Source organism: Haliotis rufescens, unplaced genomic scaffold, assembly GCF_023055435.1.
Source record: "Haliotis rufescens isolate VD_foot unplaced genomic scaffold, xgHalRufe1.0.p SCAF_21, whole genome shotgun sequence".
Taxonomy (NCBI): Eukaryota; Metazoa; Mollusca; class Gastropoda; order Lepetellida; family Haliotidae; genus Haliotis; species Haliotis rufescens.
The window spans coordinates 700,727-719,952 of record NW_025963902.1 but is presented as its reverse complement, the minus strand read 5'-3'; the positions used below and the strand labels follow the sequence as shown (position 1 = coordinate 719,952).

At 40.6% G+C, this 19,226-nt stretch overlaps 1 protein-coding gene across 1 annotated transcript in view; it reads left to right on the top strand.

The window, feature by feature from the left end:
* Window positions 1-16,884, top strand: part of LOC124141664 (pre-piRNA 3'-exonuclease trimmer-like) — a 34,369-nt gene extending 17,485 nt beyond the window's left edge. Inside the window, exons 9-22 of the mRNA XM_046509710.2 lie at window positions 32-120; window positions 830-906; window positions 2,356-2,416; window positions 3,086-3,155; window positions 5,989-6,074; window positions 7,449-7,513; window positions 10,190-10,257; window positions 11,553-11,606; window positions 12,938-12,980; window positions 13,627-13,726; window positions 14,341-14,430; window positions 15,055-15,143; window positions 15,507-15,605; window positions 16,255-16,884. Coding sequence (XP_046365666.2) covers window positions 32-120; window positions 830-906; window positions 2,356-2,416; window positions 3,086-3,155; window positions 5,989-6,074; window positions 7,449-7,513; window positions 10,190-10,257; window positions 11,553-11,606; window positions 12,938-12,980; window positions 13,627-13,726; window positions 14,341-14,430; window positions 15,055-15,143; window positions 15,507-15,605; window positions 16,255-16,321 — 1,058 coding nt within the window. The 3' untranslated portion in view covers window positions 16,322-16,884. The remainder of the gene's footprint in view (window positions 1-31; window positions 121-829; window positions 907-2,355; window positions 2,417-3,085; window positions 3,156-5,988; window positions 6,075-7,448; window positions 7,514-10,189; window positions 10,258-11,552; window positions 11,607-12,937; window positions 12,981-13,626; window positions 13,727-14,340; window positions 14,431-15,054; window positions 15,144-15,506; window positions 15,606-16,254) is intronic.
* Window positions 16,885-19,226: the final 2,342 nt, after the last annotated feature.

Sequence of the window (19,226 nt, the reverse complement as noted above, 5' to 3'; positions counted from 1 at the left end):
GCCAAATGAATGGTCTATTGTTATTCCCCAGAGGTCCAGAGTATCAGCGACTATGTTCTCCACAACGAGATCCGAAGCCGCTTCCCTGCAGTGTGGACGTCCACCGACTCCATGGGTAATGTACGTACCCTGTTACGAGATTATTTTCAACTTGAAATGCAGAAGTTAACTCAGAATACACACAGCACTACATTGTGAAATCCGCAAATGCTACCAAGAGTATAATGAAGGTGTCGTGCTTTGGGAAGGAGCTTGCTATGTCCATGTACAAGGGCAGATAACTCTACTTCTCGTACAAAACCATTATGGTAAGCTCAACCCACTGCTGTTGGCTGCTCCTCAACTCTGGCCATGACAGCACTTGATATGATTTATCAGTAGATGAATCATTTGCTACCACCGACAATTACTACACATATAATTACCATGATTACATCAGTGTCGGCCTCCACTAGTGTTACCGCCTTATGCTTGTCGTAAGAGGCGACTATGCTTGTCGTAAGAGGCGACTATGTTTGTCGTAAGAGGCGACTATGCTTGTCATAAGAGGCGACTATGTTTGTCGTAAGAGGCGACTATGCTTGTCATAAGAGGCGACTATGCTTGTCGTAAGAGGCGACTATGCTTGTCGTAAGAGGCGACTATGCTTGTTGTAAGAGGCGACTTTGCTTGTCGTAAGAGGCGACTATGCTTGTCGTAAGAGGCGACTATGCTTGTTGTAAGAGGTGACTAACAAGATCCAGTGGTCATGTGAGAGAAGAGGCATTAGGGTCAACTGGTCTTTGCCTGTGTCCAGTGTTTGAAGATAGTATTGTTGTTGATGATGCAGTTGGTGGTGGAGGTGGTGACGTCAGAGAAGAGGCGCCAACTAGATGAGGACAGCCAGGAGAGTCGAGAACAGCAGCAGTAGGTGACTTGGTTAAACTCCAGGATGTGATATGTATGTCATAGGGCTGGGACAGGTAACTCGGGTACCCAGGTCGGGCGGGTACTGAGTAGGACCCGGGTACCCACAGGACTACCTGGACCCGTGGTTAGTCACGTGATATATTGCTTAATGACAAAAATTATCTAGAACTCTATGGTTACACTACAAGTCACAAATGTTCACATTTCTATGCACCCATTCCTTCTGACTTTTCATATGGTTGAATAAAGATATATCTTGAGTCGACTTCAGTGTATGAATGACCAGTTTGTTTAATACATGTCGGACATTTTGTACCTCTTGAGACCTACTTTGGGTAATAGGGGGGTGGGTACCCGGGTAGTAAATTCGGACTCTTCCCTGCCCTAGTATGTGAGTGCTGGACAGGCTTGCATCTTAAACGCTGGTAAATATCAGAGATTATTACCCAAGTGTGTTTGTATCATCAATAATATTAGGAATAAAAATTGTATTATGCAAGTCTTTTGTGAGCATATTACATGTTTGTTTGTGACACTGTATGATCCTTGTGATATGTTAGGACACAAGGGTAAACATCTGATATCATTCAGCGTCATTCTGAAAGTAAAATTGACGTTTAAGACATATTTTCATTCTATGAAGTAGCTTCAGAAACTGTGTATGAATACAATGCCTGCGTGAACTGCCCCATTCATTATACAGTTCCCTAAAATCAACAGCCATGTTTGTTTATTTAAGCCCTCTGGAAACCTCCACCTAAACATTTGGGGGGGGGGGGGGGCACGGGTGGCCCAGTCTTCTAAGGCCCTGCGATTCGCTGTGCAGAGTTGCGTTCCTTGGGCACGCCAGAAACCTATGATTGTGGGTTCAAATCTCGGTTAGCCCCGATTATGTTTCTAGGTTTGTCAGCACCATACCCGTGCTCATGGGTTTCACCGATTCACCGAAGTGGTAAACGCCTGAGACCCACATCACTTAGGGCTTTCCTCCCACATTAAGCTGACACTCCGCGATATAACTGTAATACTGTTAAAAGCGGCGTTAAACCCAACTCACTCACTAAACATTTTGGGAACATAAGTCTGTAGATTTTAAACAAGTAGGCCTCGCATTGAAGCACGGGACTTGTCGGGGATCAAATATCAGTTTGCTGTATACCTTCTACTAATGATATATGTTGTATATTTGTTGTAGAGAGTTTGTTATACACATACATTTTATGTAATAATATATAGGAGATAAATTGGGGATTTTGTAACATATCTGTCTGTTTGCTCTATCAGCAATAGAAATTGGCACTAGTCCGATTCCGTTCTATCCCTGTTCTGTATGTCAGTATTGCTGACTCAGCACCATTCACCCACCCATCATCCTGCTCCAGATTCATCTTCTCCATCTCCATTCATTCACCTCAGACAGTGGTGTTAATGGCACTTTTGTTTCAGGTTGTTAAAGACACTTCTTGGGTTTACGCAAGTCTTCAGGATTTTGACTGAGTACAAAAAGGTAGACATGAACATTTTTTGAGAACTTATGCCTAAAATGTTATCGGGGTAGTGATATTTGGGTACAGCAAATTATAAATACTGGTAAAGTATAAATTTTTTGGCTTAAGGGAGCTCAACACAAGAAACAAATTTGTTCACTGGGCGTCCTGGAGGTGCTGACAAGTCATGTTTTGTGAAATATCACAAAAAAATTGTTAGGCTTCTTTCAGAGAAAAATATTATGTGCCTTGAAGCAGTGAATGAAAATATGTTCTGTCTTTAACAAATATACCAGGCCACCACAAAGAGTATTACAATGTCGGTGTTTGATGATGCTCCTTAACTTCCTGTGAACTATGACAACAATTGTGCAGAGTTATGCCCCTTTGATGGGCCAGGATGTACTGGTCATTGAAATATATCCCAGATTTTCCCTGATTAAGTTTATTGTTATATCAGCCATCTTGTAAGTTGTTACGCCAAAGTGACAAATGACTACGATAATGTCACACTGACCTCAAGTCAGGGCATATGTGAAATACTGTTAAAGGCGTTTACCCCACTCACTCACTCACTCACTCACTCACTCACTCGCTCACTCGTTCACTCACTCACTCACTCACTCACTCACTCACTCACTCACTCACTCACTCACTCACTCACTCACTCACTCACTCTGTGTTTGCAGCCGCTGGTAGGACACAACATGTTGATGGACCTGATGTTCATGTATGACAAGTTCTTCCAGCCCTTACCACGTGAGTAGGTAGCATGTACAGCGATTGGGAATGAGACACTTTTTATTCCCCGTTAAGTAAACAACAAGTCAAAAATATCATGTCGGACATTTTAATTAGACTAAAGACAGAAACACAAACCTTCCTTGCCACACTGACCAAATCGCCCCAAAATTGATATGTTTCTATATATTCAACGAAAGTGAATAATTGACCACTTTCTGTTATAAAGTGGATAATGGAAGTTCAATCTAATATTAGCAAAAGCAATCTCCTGACTGGAGCTCTGCGGACGTCTTCATCCCACAACGAATAAATGTCAACTCAAACATGTTACTCCGTTCAACGTAGTGGTCCGTCACATCACCATGACACGCACGATATTTTACAAAAGAAAGAAAAGAACATGCGCAACAGGTGTGTTTGGGCGAGCACTTCCATATTAATCGAGTGTATTTGGATGAGCTATACCAAACCCAACCAAGAACAATTGTTTCCTTTTGTTCAGCGATAGAAACTAACATTTTCAGTCCACTCGTCCTTGTAATATCAATGGCAAATTTCTACTAGTCCTTATGATACCTTAACTATTGGGCAGTTTGGCAAGGACTACAGGACGAATGCCAATTTCTACCACTGATGTACACACAGTGAAACACTGCACAGCTTTGTCTATGTTTCCATACCAAGGGTCCTTAGGCACTTTGGGAAAATCAATATTTTGTTCAAAATAAGGATTTTATTTTTGAAGTTCTTATTTTCCTAAATTCAGAGGTATTTTAACATTGTACAGTCATGCCCCGGTTATACGGACTTCAGATATCCGGAAACCTCGGTTCCCGGACGATTTTCATTCAAAACAAAATAATTACTATATAAATTTACCCATATATACGGAAATTCAGTTTCCGGAACCGGATGGTCATTTTCATACACAAAACACTGAAATGCACACAAAATTGTCTCACTTACCCAGACAATACACTTCCGCTGGTGGTAATCCTTTGATTCGTGAGAAGTCAATTAACCAAGTGACACGGAGTTACGTTTGAGACGAGCTTGTTTATTGTACATGTATGAGTATGGCCTGTCAACCAGCCAAACGTAAGCGACACGCAGTTACAGCACGCGAAAAAAGGGAAATTTGTCTGTTTAAGGAAAAACACCCGTCAGCAAGTTTGGAAACCATCAGCAAGCATTATGACACTGAATTTGGACATACCATAGGAAAATCGACAATTGGTGACATTTTAAAGACAAACAGAAGTGGCTTAATCTCCCGGAAAATTCAAATGATCCCGTGTAGCAAAACACCAGAAGATGGAAGATGCATTATATCTTTGGTTGTGTGACATGACAAGTCGTAATGTGCCCGTTAATGATGAAATGCATGACAGATTTTTTGAAACGTGTATGTCTTGAATAAAGTTTGAGTGGTTGTATCTGTTTGCTCTGTCATCTGTCATGAGTTGCATAATTGAAGGGAAGTAACTCTTCCAGTAAGAAGCTGGTTTCAGTTATACGGAAATTCATTTATACGTACGAATTGTGAAATGATGCAAGTGTCCGTATAAACGAGGCATGACTGTACTTGACATTGCATACAGTGCAATATTGTAAAACTAAGCTTTCAGCCGTTTCCTCCATATTGGTCCTGTTATAAGTGATATGCAGGTCACCTCTCCATCAATCTCACTAAAATCAGACTTTAGTTCTCGCTACCGCTAAACAAAGATCTGAGGACATCCCATTTCAGGTCACGTCAGACCGACCTTGGGCGAACTTTGACTGACCAATAGAATGACCAATCAGAAGGCAGCTTTCTCGTGCTTTACGACACTAATTTCAAATTGGCGACTACTTCGAAACATATTTTGACAAATTCTCGATTACAAATTTGAAACCTAAACAAAAGAACATTCTGGAATGGCTAATAGATGGTCTAGATTGTATGGAATCAGTCGTTAAACCTGTAACTATTGTTTGGAATACCCCATGTTAAAGTTTTCGAGGTTGTATGATTAGAAATCACATTACAACTGTCACTTTCATGATCTGGTAGGCGATGCTCTGATTGTTCGGTTGAAAGGTCGTTCTGACGTGACCCCTAATGGGATGTCTTCAGATCTTTGTTTAGCAGTAGCGAGAACTAAGGTCTGATTTTAATGATGATGATGATGATGATGTTGATGATTTAATTGATAATTGCAGGTAATTTACATACAGAAAAATTCATGTTATGATTAATTGAATCAAATTATGTTCAACACCTTATCAACGCAAAACAGAGAATGCGTGGCCACTAAACTCAGGAATTCAAGTTTTGGGGGTTGGGGGTGGGAGGGTATGTCTCAAAACTTAAGGAATTCAATTTTTTATCTGACATCAAACTTGATGAACTGGTCCCTAAGTAGTGTGTCTGAATTGTACGTATGAATCTTATGTAGTTATGAAAGCTGATTGATTTTCCTGACACAGAACTCAACATCCTAATTGTAGTTCTGTGTTTGTTCTCTGAATAAGATCTTATAAGCATGCTGCATCAAATATAGTGCAATCCAAAATCATTTTTCAGAAACTGTTTGGCTGGTGGTTTGAGTTCAAATCCCAGATTAAACCCTTATTATGATCCTTGGTTTGTCAGCACCAAGATTCTCAAAATCGAGAACCTGGTTCCTTGGGATGTTTTCTTGAAGCAGCTGATATGCAATGATATGACTTAACTTTTGTTCAAAGTGTCGTTAAGCCCAACTCACTCACTCAACCTTTAAGAGCACTGGTCTGGATCAACCTCGAGGTGCGAAGTGTGGATATGTTTAATATCTTAATACATCAGCAGCATTGTTAATTGCAGCCAAATACCAGGACTTCAAGAACAGCTTACATCAGCTTTTTCCTCAGATCTACGACACTAAACATTTGGTCTTCGTTTTGAGAAAGGTAAGATCATGTTTCTTGTTTTTGTTTGTTGTTTATCACCGTACACAGCAATATTACAGCTATATGACGGCGGTCTGTACATAATCGAGTCTGGACCAGACGATCCAGTAACTGACATCATGAGCATCAATCCACGCAATTGGGATACGATGACATGCATCAACCAAGTCAGCGAGTCTGACCACCCGATCCTGTAAGTCGCCGTTTACGACAAGCATTGTCTCCTTTTACGACCAGCATGGGCTGTTGAAGACCTATTGTACCCCGGATCTTCACGGTTCAGTAACGTTATGACAATATTAGTGATTGATAATTGTTTAACCATGCATCAGTAATCTTGTTCATGGTGATGTGACAGAAATGTATGTCTGTCTTGCTATTTTTCTGAAACAATTGTCAAACATTGTGTTTACCAGAGTGAGAGTTTTGTAAATCCAATATGGCACACATACAATATGATAATTATCAACGCTTCATATAGTGAAGGTGGAATACACATAGAGGAAAGTTTTGTGTATGTAGAAGATATTGTTAAAAGTGGCATCAAACTAGACCCACTCACTCACTCTGTATATACTCACCGCCAATGGAAACATGAACCATAGAAACATATAGAGAAGTACCGTATTCGACGTAATAAGCACCCAGGGCGCTCTCAAAATTAGAAACAGGGGGCTCTTATTAGAATATTATTTTGGTGAAAAAAAACAAAGTTGAAAGATAAACTTCGTGGTTTATGCTGACAGCCTGAATTGTTTATGTACGACAGATATATTTTTCCAGAATTTGATTGCCCAAAATTAAGGGTGCATATAACACACGAGTACGTATTATACGCGAACAAATAAGTCTTGTGTACACTGATTAATCGGAAGGGTGCCAATTGGGATTGTTCACTAGCCAATATATTAAAAAATATCGCCGTGGGCGCTTATTAGAGCAGGGCGCTTATTACGTCGAATACGGTAAGTACGTTAAGAAGAGATGTTTCAAGTGTGTACCACTTAATGACAAAACTAACAATCAGTCAAGGGTTACCACAGACAAATGCATGAGACAAATGATGCATCTCGAGTCATACACAACATACCAGTACGTTCGTTGTACATTGAATAGCTCTTGAATGTAAGCAAGTCTTTACATGTTAACCAACATGTAAGGTATTCGTGTTTCCTTTGGCGGTGAGTACATATTCAGTGCTGGACACGTACCAATGTAGGGAATAGAACCCAGGCCTTCAGTGGGAAGAGTCAACGCTTTAACCACTAGACTATCCCATCAAACGATGTTACTTACACATGTTTGACCTTGTGTGTGCTTCCAGGATGGCCTCTTTGAAATAAATCAGCACCATTAAATTTCTGTTTGTTTCAGACATTGGAAGACAAAACTTTGGTTGAATCAACCTCCCTGCAAAGTCTGTACACTGCCCTAGATAGGTACAACATACTTTATGTGTTATATATGCAAGGGCTACATGATGTTTTATGCGTCCTGCATTAGGTTTTATACCACGAGCAGGAGGCAAGTGGAGTTTAACCTAACAAGGGATACATAAAACCCCATTTACCCCGAGTGATCCTGCTACAATGAATTTGTCTTACCGAAATGTTTTAATCTGCTGTTGTGAAAGAATAAAAACAAATTCAAAATTGATAGAAAACAGCTGTTCGATTGTGCTGAGGTTAACTTGTGCTATGTCACATGACTTTCATTGACTCGGGAAAAAGCGTGCAGCTTTTTGTTTTGAAGCTGGGTAAGGGATTTTTTCTTCCACTGAGAAATCCACATGCCGCCTGTTTTCTTCGTGGCGGGGTATAAGGGATTTATTCTACTCACAAGCGGGATAATCATATTTTATCAAGATCCCGTGAATCATTCAGATCTCATCATTCTGACATGGAGGTATGATAAATGTGTTTGTTGAGGGTCGGAATGTGACTGAATTTGATTGATTTGGTGACTGATGTGATTGATATGGTGACTGATGTGATCGATATGGTGACTGATGTGATCGATATGGTGACTGATGTGATCGATATGGTGAGAGATGTGATCGATATGGTGACTGATGTGATCGATATGGTGACTGATGTGATCGATTTGGTGAGAGATGTGATTGATATGGTGACTGATGTGATCGATATGGTGAGAGATGTGATTGATCTGGTGACTGATGTGATCGATATGGTGAGAGATGTGATCGATATGGTGACTGATGTGATCGATATGGTGACTGATGTGATCGATTTGGTGAGAGATGTGATCGATATGGTGACTGATGTGATCGATTTGGTGAGAGATGTGATCGATATGGTGACTGATGTGATCGATTTGGTGAGAGATGTGATCGATATGGTGAGAGATGTGATCGATATAGTGAGAGATGTGATCGATATGGTGACTGATGTGATTGATATGGTGACTGATGTGATTGATATGGTGAGAGATGTGATCGCTATGGTGACTGATGTGATTGATATGGTGACTGATGTGATCGATGTGACTGATGTGATCGATATGGTGAGAGATGTGATCGATATGGTGAGAGATGTGATCGATATGGTGAGAGATGTGATCGATATGGTGACTGATGTGATCGATATGGTGAGAGATGTGATCGATATGGTGAGAGATGTGATCGATCTGGTGAGAGATGTGATCGATATGGTGACTGATGTGATCGATATGGTGACTGATGTGATCGATATGGTGACTGATGTGATCGATATGGTGACTGATGTGATCGATATGGTGAGAGATGTGATCGATATGGTGACTGATGTGATCGATATGGTGACTGATGTGATCGATGTGACTGATGTGATCGATATGGTGACTGATGTGATCGATATGGTGACTGATGTGATCGATGTGACTGATGTGATCGATATGGTGAGAGATGTGATCGATATGGTGACTGATGTGATCGATATGGTGAGAGATGTGATCGATATGGTGACTGATGTGATCGATATGGTGACTGATGTGATCGATATGGTGAGAGATGTGATCGATATGGTGACTGATGTGATCGATATGGTGAGAGATGTGATCGATATGGTGACTGATGTGATCGATATGGTGACTGATGTGATCGATGTGACTGATGTGATCGATATGGTGACTGATGTGATCGATATGGTGACTGATGTGATCGATATGGTGACTGATGTGATCGATGTGACTGATGTGATCGATATGGTGAGAGATGTGATCGATATGGTGACTGATGTGATCGATATGGTGAGAGATGTGATCGATATGGTGACTGATGTGATCGATATGGTGACTGATGTGATCGATATGGTGAGAGATGTGATCGATATGGTGACTGATGTGATCGATATGGTGAGAGATGTGATCGATATGGTGACTGATGTGATCGATATGGTGACTGATGTGATCGATGTGACTGATGTGATCGATATGGTGAGAGATGTGATCGATATGGTGAGAGATGTGATCGATATGGTGACTGATGTGATCGATATGGTGACTGATGTGATCGATATGGTGAGAGATGATGTCGATATGGTGACTGATGTGATCGATATGGTGAGAGATGTGATCGATATGGTGAGAGATGTGATCGATATGGTGAGAGATGTGATCCATATGGTGACTGATGTGATCGATATGGTGAGAGATGATGTCGATATGGTGACTGATGTGATCGATGTGGTGAGAGATGTGATCGATCTGGTGATTGCTTTGGCTGCAGATGGATCTGATGTGGTGACCAAGTTAGTGTTCGATGTTACCAGTGTGACCAGTAGCTTCCTGTTTTTCCAAGTGTAATATGTACTCTGAATTTGGAGACGAAACACTTGATCTGTCAGTGGGCTACTACACAGACAATGTGACTGTAAACTAGTCTTGTTTCAATAACGATGACACATAAAAAAGGAGAAAGTTTTCTAAAATGTCATGGAAATGTTTTGTTTGTATATCATCATTTGATGAAGTTTGTCATCCAGATAATCGTATATTTGTTTAGGGATGTTTACTACATAGAGTTATGACAATTGTAATACTGAGGTCACTTAGTGATATGGAGACCTGATTCCAGAAACAAACAATCCCACCGTAACAGTTGTGTTTGTTTCCAACAGCACTCAGGGCAAGCAAAAGGTTCTCTTCTCTCCGGAAATAGAACACGGCGCTGGATACGACCGATACCGTGAGTTGACATGATCATTCATTTGGGCAACATCTTTACCGTATTCACCATCAATAATAGTTACTTGGTAATTATATACACCTCTTTGCAAAACAAAAAATACCATCTGAAATAATACATAGTTTTGGTCATAGGAGGGAGTGCTTATGAAGATTACTTACAGATTGGCCTAGAAGTTGGTTGGGAGGCGCTTAATATGGTGAATACGGTACTGTTACCTAATCTCCAAGACCCAAGTAGAAAGGTCCCCAGCACTTTGACACTTGTTGCAATAGGCGACTCAAGGGGATGGGGTGGTCAGGTTCATTTACCAGGTTGATAACAACAGGCAGGCAGGGTAACAACAAGTACCATCTTTTAACATGTTTTGGTATGGCGCGGCCAGGGATCAAACCTTGTACCTTCTGCTCACCTGACAGACGCTACAAACGTAATCTCCATGGTGATGTCCGCTTCAGCAATGTTCAGTGTAACCGTAATTGATACAGACAGAGATCATCCATGCACTCTTCCTGTTACCATGACAACATCCCTGTGTGGATTCTTGGTTCGAAGCAGTCCCCAGGTTGTGGTTTCACCATACCTTATAGTGAAACAATACAGTAGTCGGGATATGAAATGATTTCGATGACAGCGGGAGAGAGAAAGACCATGTGCAGCATGCAGCAACTGAAGTCTTGACATGTAAGATTGAACACCCTTCATCACCTGCCGGTTTGGCTCGGTGGGAAGACAGTGAGGAAAGTAAACATGATATGTGAGGTTGCAGGTTTGAATCACCTCATGGAATTTTCATGTGAAAGATATTCTGACTTTTAAGAATCAACATTAGAAGCATATCTAATGGATGTTTATACAGTTCAACTGTAAAACCAAGCTATTACCATTCAAATGTAAAACCTCCTGGCAGGTCTAATTGGAAAGTAGTACCTCTCACAAGGCTATTCTGAGCAAGATAACTTCTATAAAGGTAACACTAGTTTTCAGGGCATTATCATTTACAGAAGCAATTTACTGAAACATTTCACATTTGAAACATTTACTGCAATCAACACACAACGAATGTCACTGACCCACTTTTATAAATTTGGAAATGTCATAGAACAAACCAGATGATGTCACTGTTGAACATCAGTATGACGTCGCCTAACAATTGGTGTGATAATGTTCCGTCGTCAAGCAATATGAGGGCAGTACCAATATGAGTTGAATATCAGTATGAATATTGTTTACAGTATTACAGGTAGTGTGATGGGCCTGTTTGTCCCAAATGATGTGTGATGGTCTGTTTCCAGGTGGTCAGTTTGTGCCCCACGAAGCAGGTTTTGATGCCTACCAGTGTGGATATGGTGAGTTGGATGTAGATGTGTCTCCTAGTTCACCTTGACCAGTGTGGATATGGTGAGTTGGATGTAGATGTGTCTCCTAGTTCACCTTGTCCAGTGTGGATATGGTGAGTTGGATGTAGATGTGTCTCCTAGTTCACCTTGACCAGTGTGGATATGGTGAGTTGGATGTAGATGTGTCTCCTAGTTCACCTTGACCAGTGTGGATATGGTGAGTTGGATGTAGATACATCTCCTAGTTCACCTTGACCAGTGTGGATATGGTGAGTTTGATATAGATACATCTCCTAGTTCACCTTGTCCAGTGTGGATATGGTGAGTTGGATGTAGATGTGTCTCCTAGTTCACCTTGACCAGTGTGGATATGGTGAGTTGGATATAGATACATCTCCTAGTTCACCATGACCAGTGTGGATATGGTGAGTTGGATGTAGATGTGTCGTCCTAGTTCACCTTGACCAGTGTGGATATGGTGAGTTGGATGTAGATACAACTCCTAGTTCACCTTGACCAGTGTGGATATGGTGAGTTGGATGTAGATGTGTCTCCTAGTTCACCTTTTCCAGTTTGGATATGGTGAGTTGGATATAGATGTGTCTCCTAGTTCACCTTGTCCAGTGTTGATATGGTGAGTTGGATGTAGATACACTCCTAGTTCACCTTGTCCAGTGTGGATATGGTGAGTTGGATGTAGATGTGTATCCTAGTTCACCTTGACCAGTGTGGATATGGTGAGTTGGATATAGATACATCTCCTAGTTCACCTTGTCCAGTGTGGATATGGTGAGTTGGATGTAGATGTGTCTCCTAGTTCACCTTGTCCAGTGTAAATATGGTGAGTTGGATATAGATGTGTATTCTAGTTTACCTTGACCAGTGTCGATATGGTGAGTTGGATGTAGATACATCTCCTAGTTCACCTTGTCCAGTGTGGATATGGTGAGTTGGATGAAGATGTGTATCCCAGTTCACCTTGTCCAGTGTGGATATGGTGAGTTGGATGTAGATACATCTCCTAGTTCACCTTGTCCAGTGTGGATATGGTGAGTTGGATGTAAATAAGTCTCCTAGTTCACCTTGACCAATGTGGATATGCAGTTCGAATCTAGTATTTTTTCTAAAGGATCAGTGAAATTATATGAATTGATGTCTCGTGGTTTAGTCTTATCCTGGAAATGAACAAACTGTACAACCTTTGAAATCAATGATAGATCGAGTCTCAATGCCATGATATAGTTGGAATATTGCCCACAAACAATATTCACTCTCCTACTCTCAAATAAGCTATTAATGACACTGTACTTGGAGTGTATCTGGATGTCTTTTTGTTTCAGTGTTCCTGAGATTAGCACACATTATTACACTTAAAGAAGTCAGGTGAGCTAGTTAATTTTGAAGTTTACTTATCATATAGCCTTATTACATGAAGTTTTGCATTGTTTAAAGTCTCTTTGTAAAGTTTTTCCATATATTCTTACAGAAATATATTTCATCTTCACACTCAATTAACTTTAGATTTTGTAATGACTACAGAGAATGGTGATTATTATTTCAAATCCTACTACCCTCATTACATAGATCCATAGATTCACTGCCAAACTTGTACTGGTCGTAAGTGGACTCAGTGACCTGATTGCCATTGTACCCAAACAGCCTGGATCACTGTTCACAATATGAGTCACTGGTTTGTCTGGTCCAGACTGGATGATTCACAGGCCTCTGCCATACAGTTGGAATAGAGTGGTGTAAAACAACAAACAAACAAAACTAAAGTTGTTAAAAATGTCACATGCAGCCCTTATACAGACTTGTACCTGCCTAAAACATCCAAGGATTAAATTTGAGTTCCCTCAGTTAAGATTTGATCTCTTTTTCCTTTTCTGTAACCGCCCACTGTAACGAACTTGAGTGGAAGTTTTAATATGGGTTTTGTTTACATTCATCTTTAGAGATTTTAAAATCTGACTTTGAAATGCAAAAGACACATTTCTGTAATATATGTTTGTTTCTTTGTTTGTCCCAGGTCCACGGAGGCGGGGCCTTGTTCCTTCACACAGTACATGTTTGCCTTGAAGACCTGTGTCAACCGAGTCAATGTGATCCGGGGAGCCCTGCTGCACATTGTCAGTGTAGAGTTTGGTTATCTCTAGCATCTGAAAAATTAGTCATAAGATACAGTGAAAAGCTCCTCCATATCCAAAATTAATCCTACATGACAGAAGTTTTTGGGTCATTTCTGCTGCTTATCACAACATCTATACCTCTCATCACTTGGTTGTTGTCACTCCAGCTTCATAACGGTGTAAGACCCGTGAATATCCGGGGTAGAATAGGAGAATAGGTCTTCAGCAACCCATGCTTGCTGTAAAAGGTGACTATGCTTGTCGTAAGAGGCGACTAACGGGATTGGGGGGGTCAGGCATGCTGACTTGGTTGATGCATGTCATTGATCCCAATTGCGTGGATCGATGCTCATGATATCAGTCACTGGATTGTCTGGTCCAGACTCGATTATTTACAGACCGCCGTCATATAGCTGGAATATTGCTGAGTGCAGTGTTAAACAACAAACAAACAACAATGATAACGGTGTAAGGATCTACATCGAAACATCACAATAAACCAAAGTTCTTATCCATAAAGTTGTACGTTTTTCTTGTACTTGTTTGAGATTGGTCCTGTGATTCTGACACAGTCTACAGTACAGTGAACCTTGGGTTTCCTCTCTCTGTTCCAGAGACTTGATGGTGCCGATCCTCCACCGAGGAACCCCGAGCTCCTGTACGTGAAGTCCCGTAGGATAGGCCACAGTCTCAGTGCAGCGCAGGTGATAAATACTAGGAAGAGATATGTTGTAGAGACCTTTGAATATCAGGGGTAGAATAGGTCTTCAGAAACCCATGCTTGCTGTAAAAGCGACTATGCTTGTCGTAAGAGGCGACTAACAGATATGGGCGGTCAGGCTCGTGGACTTGGTTGACGCATATCATCATATCCCAATTGTGTGGATTGATGATCATGATGTCAATCACTGGATTGTCTGGTCCTGACTCAATTATTTACAGACCGCTGTCATAATGCTGAAATAATGCTGAGTGTGGCGTTTAACAATAAACAAACATCTGTTGTAGATGTTTATAACTGTAACATCTTGAAGCATTTTAGTTTTTGATTCATATGATTCCTTGTTTTATGGATCTGCCAACATTAAACAAATCTTGAAGAAAAAATGAGTAATGTAAAAAACTTCAGATGATCAAAATTGGAAGCTCAGAAACTCTTGTGGTTTGACCAACATACAATTCCTTGGAAATCTGTATTAAAAAAAATGTTTTTGTTTCTATTTGTATATGAACCACCAACCCTTGTTTCAAGGGACTAATAATAAGAAGCCTATGTTCATTTGAACTTTAAGAAGCTAGATTGTGTAACAGATGATTGTTTCTGCCAGCTGGCCCACTGGTTCTCTCCTTATGGTTCCGTGGACGTCAGGATGATGAGTGCACAGCGTGGGCTGGTTGCCACGGGAAACTACAGATGGTGAGTGACTGACAGAGTGGGCTGGTTGCTAGGGGAAACTACAGATGGTGAGTGAGTGCACAGCATGGGCTGGTTGCTACGGGAAACTACAGATGGTGAGTGCACAGCGTGGGCTGGTTGCCACGGGAAACTACAGATGGTGAGTAAGTGGATGTTAGGCCGAAGAGCACCAAATAGCTTGAATATTGCAGATTGTGATGTTAAACATCTGTCGCACAAATGCAGGCACAAACACTTACCAGATGACAAGGGACACTTCATGCGCTGATGGCCCAGTCACAAGGCACAGTGGCACACCCATCATTCATCTATGTTTTGGTGTTTCTGCATTACGGCTGACTAACTCATTTATGCATGTTTCAGTGCCAAAGATATCCTGGAGAATTTCAAGAAGCACGACAAGATCCGTGTGTGCTACTACAGTGTGTGGAGACATTCTCCGGTAGTCAGGGGGGCATTGTGGTAAGTACCTACAAGGGACATAACGATACTTTGTCACAGGCAAGGTTGTGGAGCAGTACACCGAGTTAATGAGGTTTCAAGATTCTTCAGCAATATTCTAGCATGATTGGGACCCCAGGCACCTCCGTATTGTTTAATGTAATCATGATATTCTGTTACCTCTTTTGTTTAATGCCACTCTCAGCAATATTCCAGCTCTATGGTGGCGATCTGTTAATATTCAACTCTGGACCAGACAGTGATTGACATCATGAGCATCAATCCATACGATTGGGATACAATGACACGATGACATGCAGTCAACCAAGTCACAGAGGCTGATCACCTGATTTAAATTGTTGCTTTTGTTAAAAATTTAAGAGCATGAATAACAGTTTAGCTGTTGGGTGTCCCCGTGGTGTAGTTATGCTAACTTGATACCAATACACCTTGTGGTCATCCGAGTATGAAGAAAGCAGCCCAAGGCCATGGTGACCACTGCTTTTGATTCCCCTCCAAATCTCACACACATTGTATGACATCTGCAAAAACTTGGGATCTGGTTCAAACGCAAAATTTGACTTGAAAAAAAGTTCTTTCATAACAGTGGTTTAAAATAATGAAAAACACTGAGAAATGTTAAATGTGTTGAGCAATGGTTATATTGCAGGACCAGTGTCGTGGTGTCAAGTGGCATCTGCTTGTGGGTGCTGTACTCAAGCAGCAGGAAGACATGACGAAGGATCACACATAGTGAACATTAGTCACCAGGACGATAGTATTACAGTCAAGATGTGGCTGTGCAACTCTGCCCAGAATGGAATGGCCATCGACTGATTGAATAGATTGTTTTATTGTAGGAATGACATGAAAGTTCATCTCTTTAACATGGGGTGATGCAATATTAAAGGGAAGTTTTCAGAAATACCAGATCATTATCTGCATAGACAAACAATTTTCTCATTAAATCGCAAATTAATCCTTTCCCCACATTATTTGTGAAACCTATATACATGTATATATATGTCGTACTTAGTATGAAGCCAAGAAACAGCAGAAATGGGAAAATTAAATTCCTTGAGTTGACAAAAATGCTAAAAGAAATTGGTTTCCCAACTAATATTTGAGGTCCCTCTAAGCACATTTTTTTCATTCTCTCAATGACCCTATTTTCGGGAAACAAAACATTTGTTTGTTTTTTAACGCTGCACTCAGCAATATTCCAGCTATATGATGACGGTCTGTAAATAATCGAGTCTGGAGCAAACAATCCAGTGATTGATGTCATGAGTATCAATCCATGCAATTGGGATAAGATGACATGTATCAACAAAGTCAGCGAGCCTGACAAGTCGATCCCCTTAGTCGTCTTACGACAAGCATAGTCGCCCTTTACTAGAGCATTGGTTGCTGAAGACCTATTCTAACCTGGATCTTCGGAAACAAAATGTTTCCAAATTGAAAGCAGTTCTGAAAACGCAAGAAATGATCTATGCCTCTGTACATTCACATTCATTATGCCAAACTTGTCATGATTGTATTGATATTATTTTAGCATGAAGAATCTAATTGATGGAAACAGTTAATCTTCATCAAGCTTTCAAATGGAGTATGTATGGGTTCTCCAACACCAAGGACGTATACAGTTGCATTTCCTCGATGCCAAATGATAACTGGCTCAAATCTCAAGCATGAACATCAGTCTTTGTGAAATGTCAATTGTCTAGATTCATGTCTTATCAGTTGATTAAGCTGATGTGGTGCTCAGCAATATTTACTCTCACAGTTGATTAAAAATAACTGAAAATTGAATAATAAATATCTTGATGTATTCTACCTATGGAAGGTTTGAGAGGCATCTCTTCAGACTGTTTTATGATGACTCCATGCCCTGCTACACTTGTAAGAGCCAAAATAAAATGAGGATCTGGTTAAAATTTGAATGTGCTCCATCAGCGATTAGGTCCGGCTGTCTGGATACTGATGAAATATTGCTAATTAAGTGAGCAAGTTAAAAGTTCATATCGCATTGCTGAGCTCCAGATAACTTTTTGAGCAAACTCAAAGGTTTCAATTTTAATTGGGTAATAACATTTTACATTTGGTAACCAATATTTTTTCACTCATCTTTTCATCACTCTTTTGGGGTTTTGCCAAAATGGGTAAACATTTTGAGATTTAAAAACCAAGTAAAATATTGTTTTAGATGTAAGGGTTCTAACTATAGGCTTGACTCGGAAAGTAAACTAGCTTGTAATTGTGTTTTCGGAAATTAGCTTCATGGTATGCATGCTGGAAAAGCTTCATTGGGTATTTATGCATGCCATTTTTATACATTTGAGTTTTTCATTTAATGCATGCGTTTCTGTACGCAAGTTAATTGAAAGTAATTGGGTTTTGAATATTTTTTATTTTTTGGGGGGTGGGTGGGGATAATTTACGCAAATACTCAGCTTATCTGTAGCTCTGGCAATGGCAGTATTGCAGCCATATATAGCGATGGCTAACTGTGACAAACAAGGATATAAGTTTGAGCACAGTAAATACATTGAAAATTGTGAAGCGGGCATCATTTGCTATTTTTGTCTGTTGAAGCCATGTAGCACCTATATGTGGATTTATTTCATCAAGTCATTTCTCTGGCTGCAGAGATATATGTAACAGGGATACAGAAATAAATAAAGATCAATTACAAAACAAAATAGTTTGCTTTTTAACGCTGCACTCAGCTATATTCAAGCATGATGGCAGTCTGTAAATAAAGTCTGGACCAGACAATTCAGTGATTGTCATCATGAGCATCCATAGCAATTGGGAACCGCCTCCGTGGTCTTGTGGTAGAGCGTCCGCCCGGAGAGCGGAAGGTCCAGGGTTCGATCCCGGGCCGCGTCATACAAAAAGACGTTAAAAGATTGTACTTGTTGTTACCCTGTCTGGCGCTCGGCATTAAGGGGCTAAAACAAGGACTGGTCAGCTCGGAGTCAGTATACTGTGTCTGAGTGGGGTATTCATGTTAAACTGCGGCATGGTATCTCAGTGAGCTAGCACTATAAATCGGCATCAGTCCGGACTAGTACAAGCAGCCACACACACACATACACGTGCATGCACGTCGCTATATAAGTGCAGTAATCTTGGACGCGACGTTAAACCCAATTTCACCTCACCTCACCTATAGCAATTGGGATACCATGACATGCATCAACCAATTCTAACACATGCTAACCAACACGATCCAGCTTCTTGCCTCTTACAACAAAACACATTTCCTTTAAGGGGGCAATACAATGATGGGTAGTAGGCTGTTTAAAGTAAAATGGGATGCAGAACGAGTGTGTTTGTTTCTTTCTTCATACAGAAAGGAAGTGAGTAATCATGCCAAGTTTTTAATGACAAAATAATCCACAATCAATGACGGCAGTGGTAGAAACTAACATTTTCTACTGGTCTTTATGATACCTTAACTATCGGGCACTTTGGCAAGGAAAATAATGGTATGAAAAACCAAGGGGTGTATGCGATTTTCGCAAAGTTTATGCCAGTCTGGGAACAATCGAATCCTGTAAATCCAGTCGTTGCGAGGATTCACACGTAGTCAACTGATCACAATCGGCGCCAACACACAATTCGCCGACTAATCCA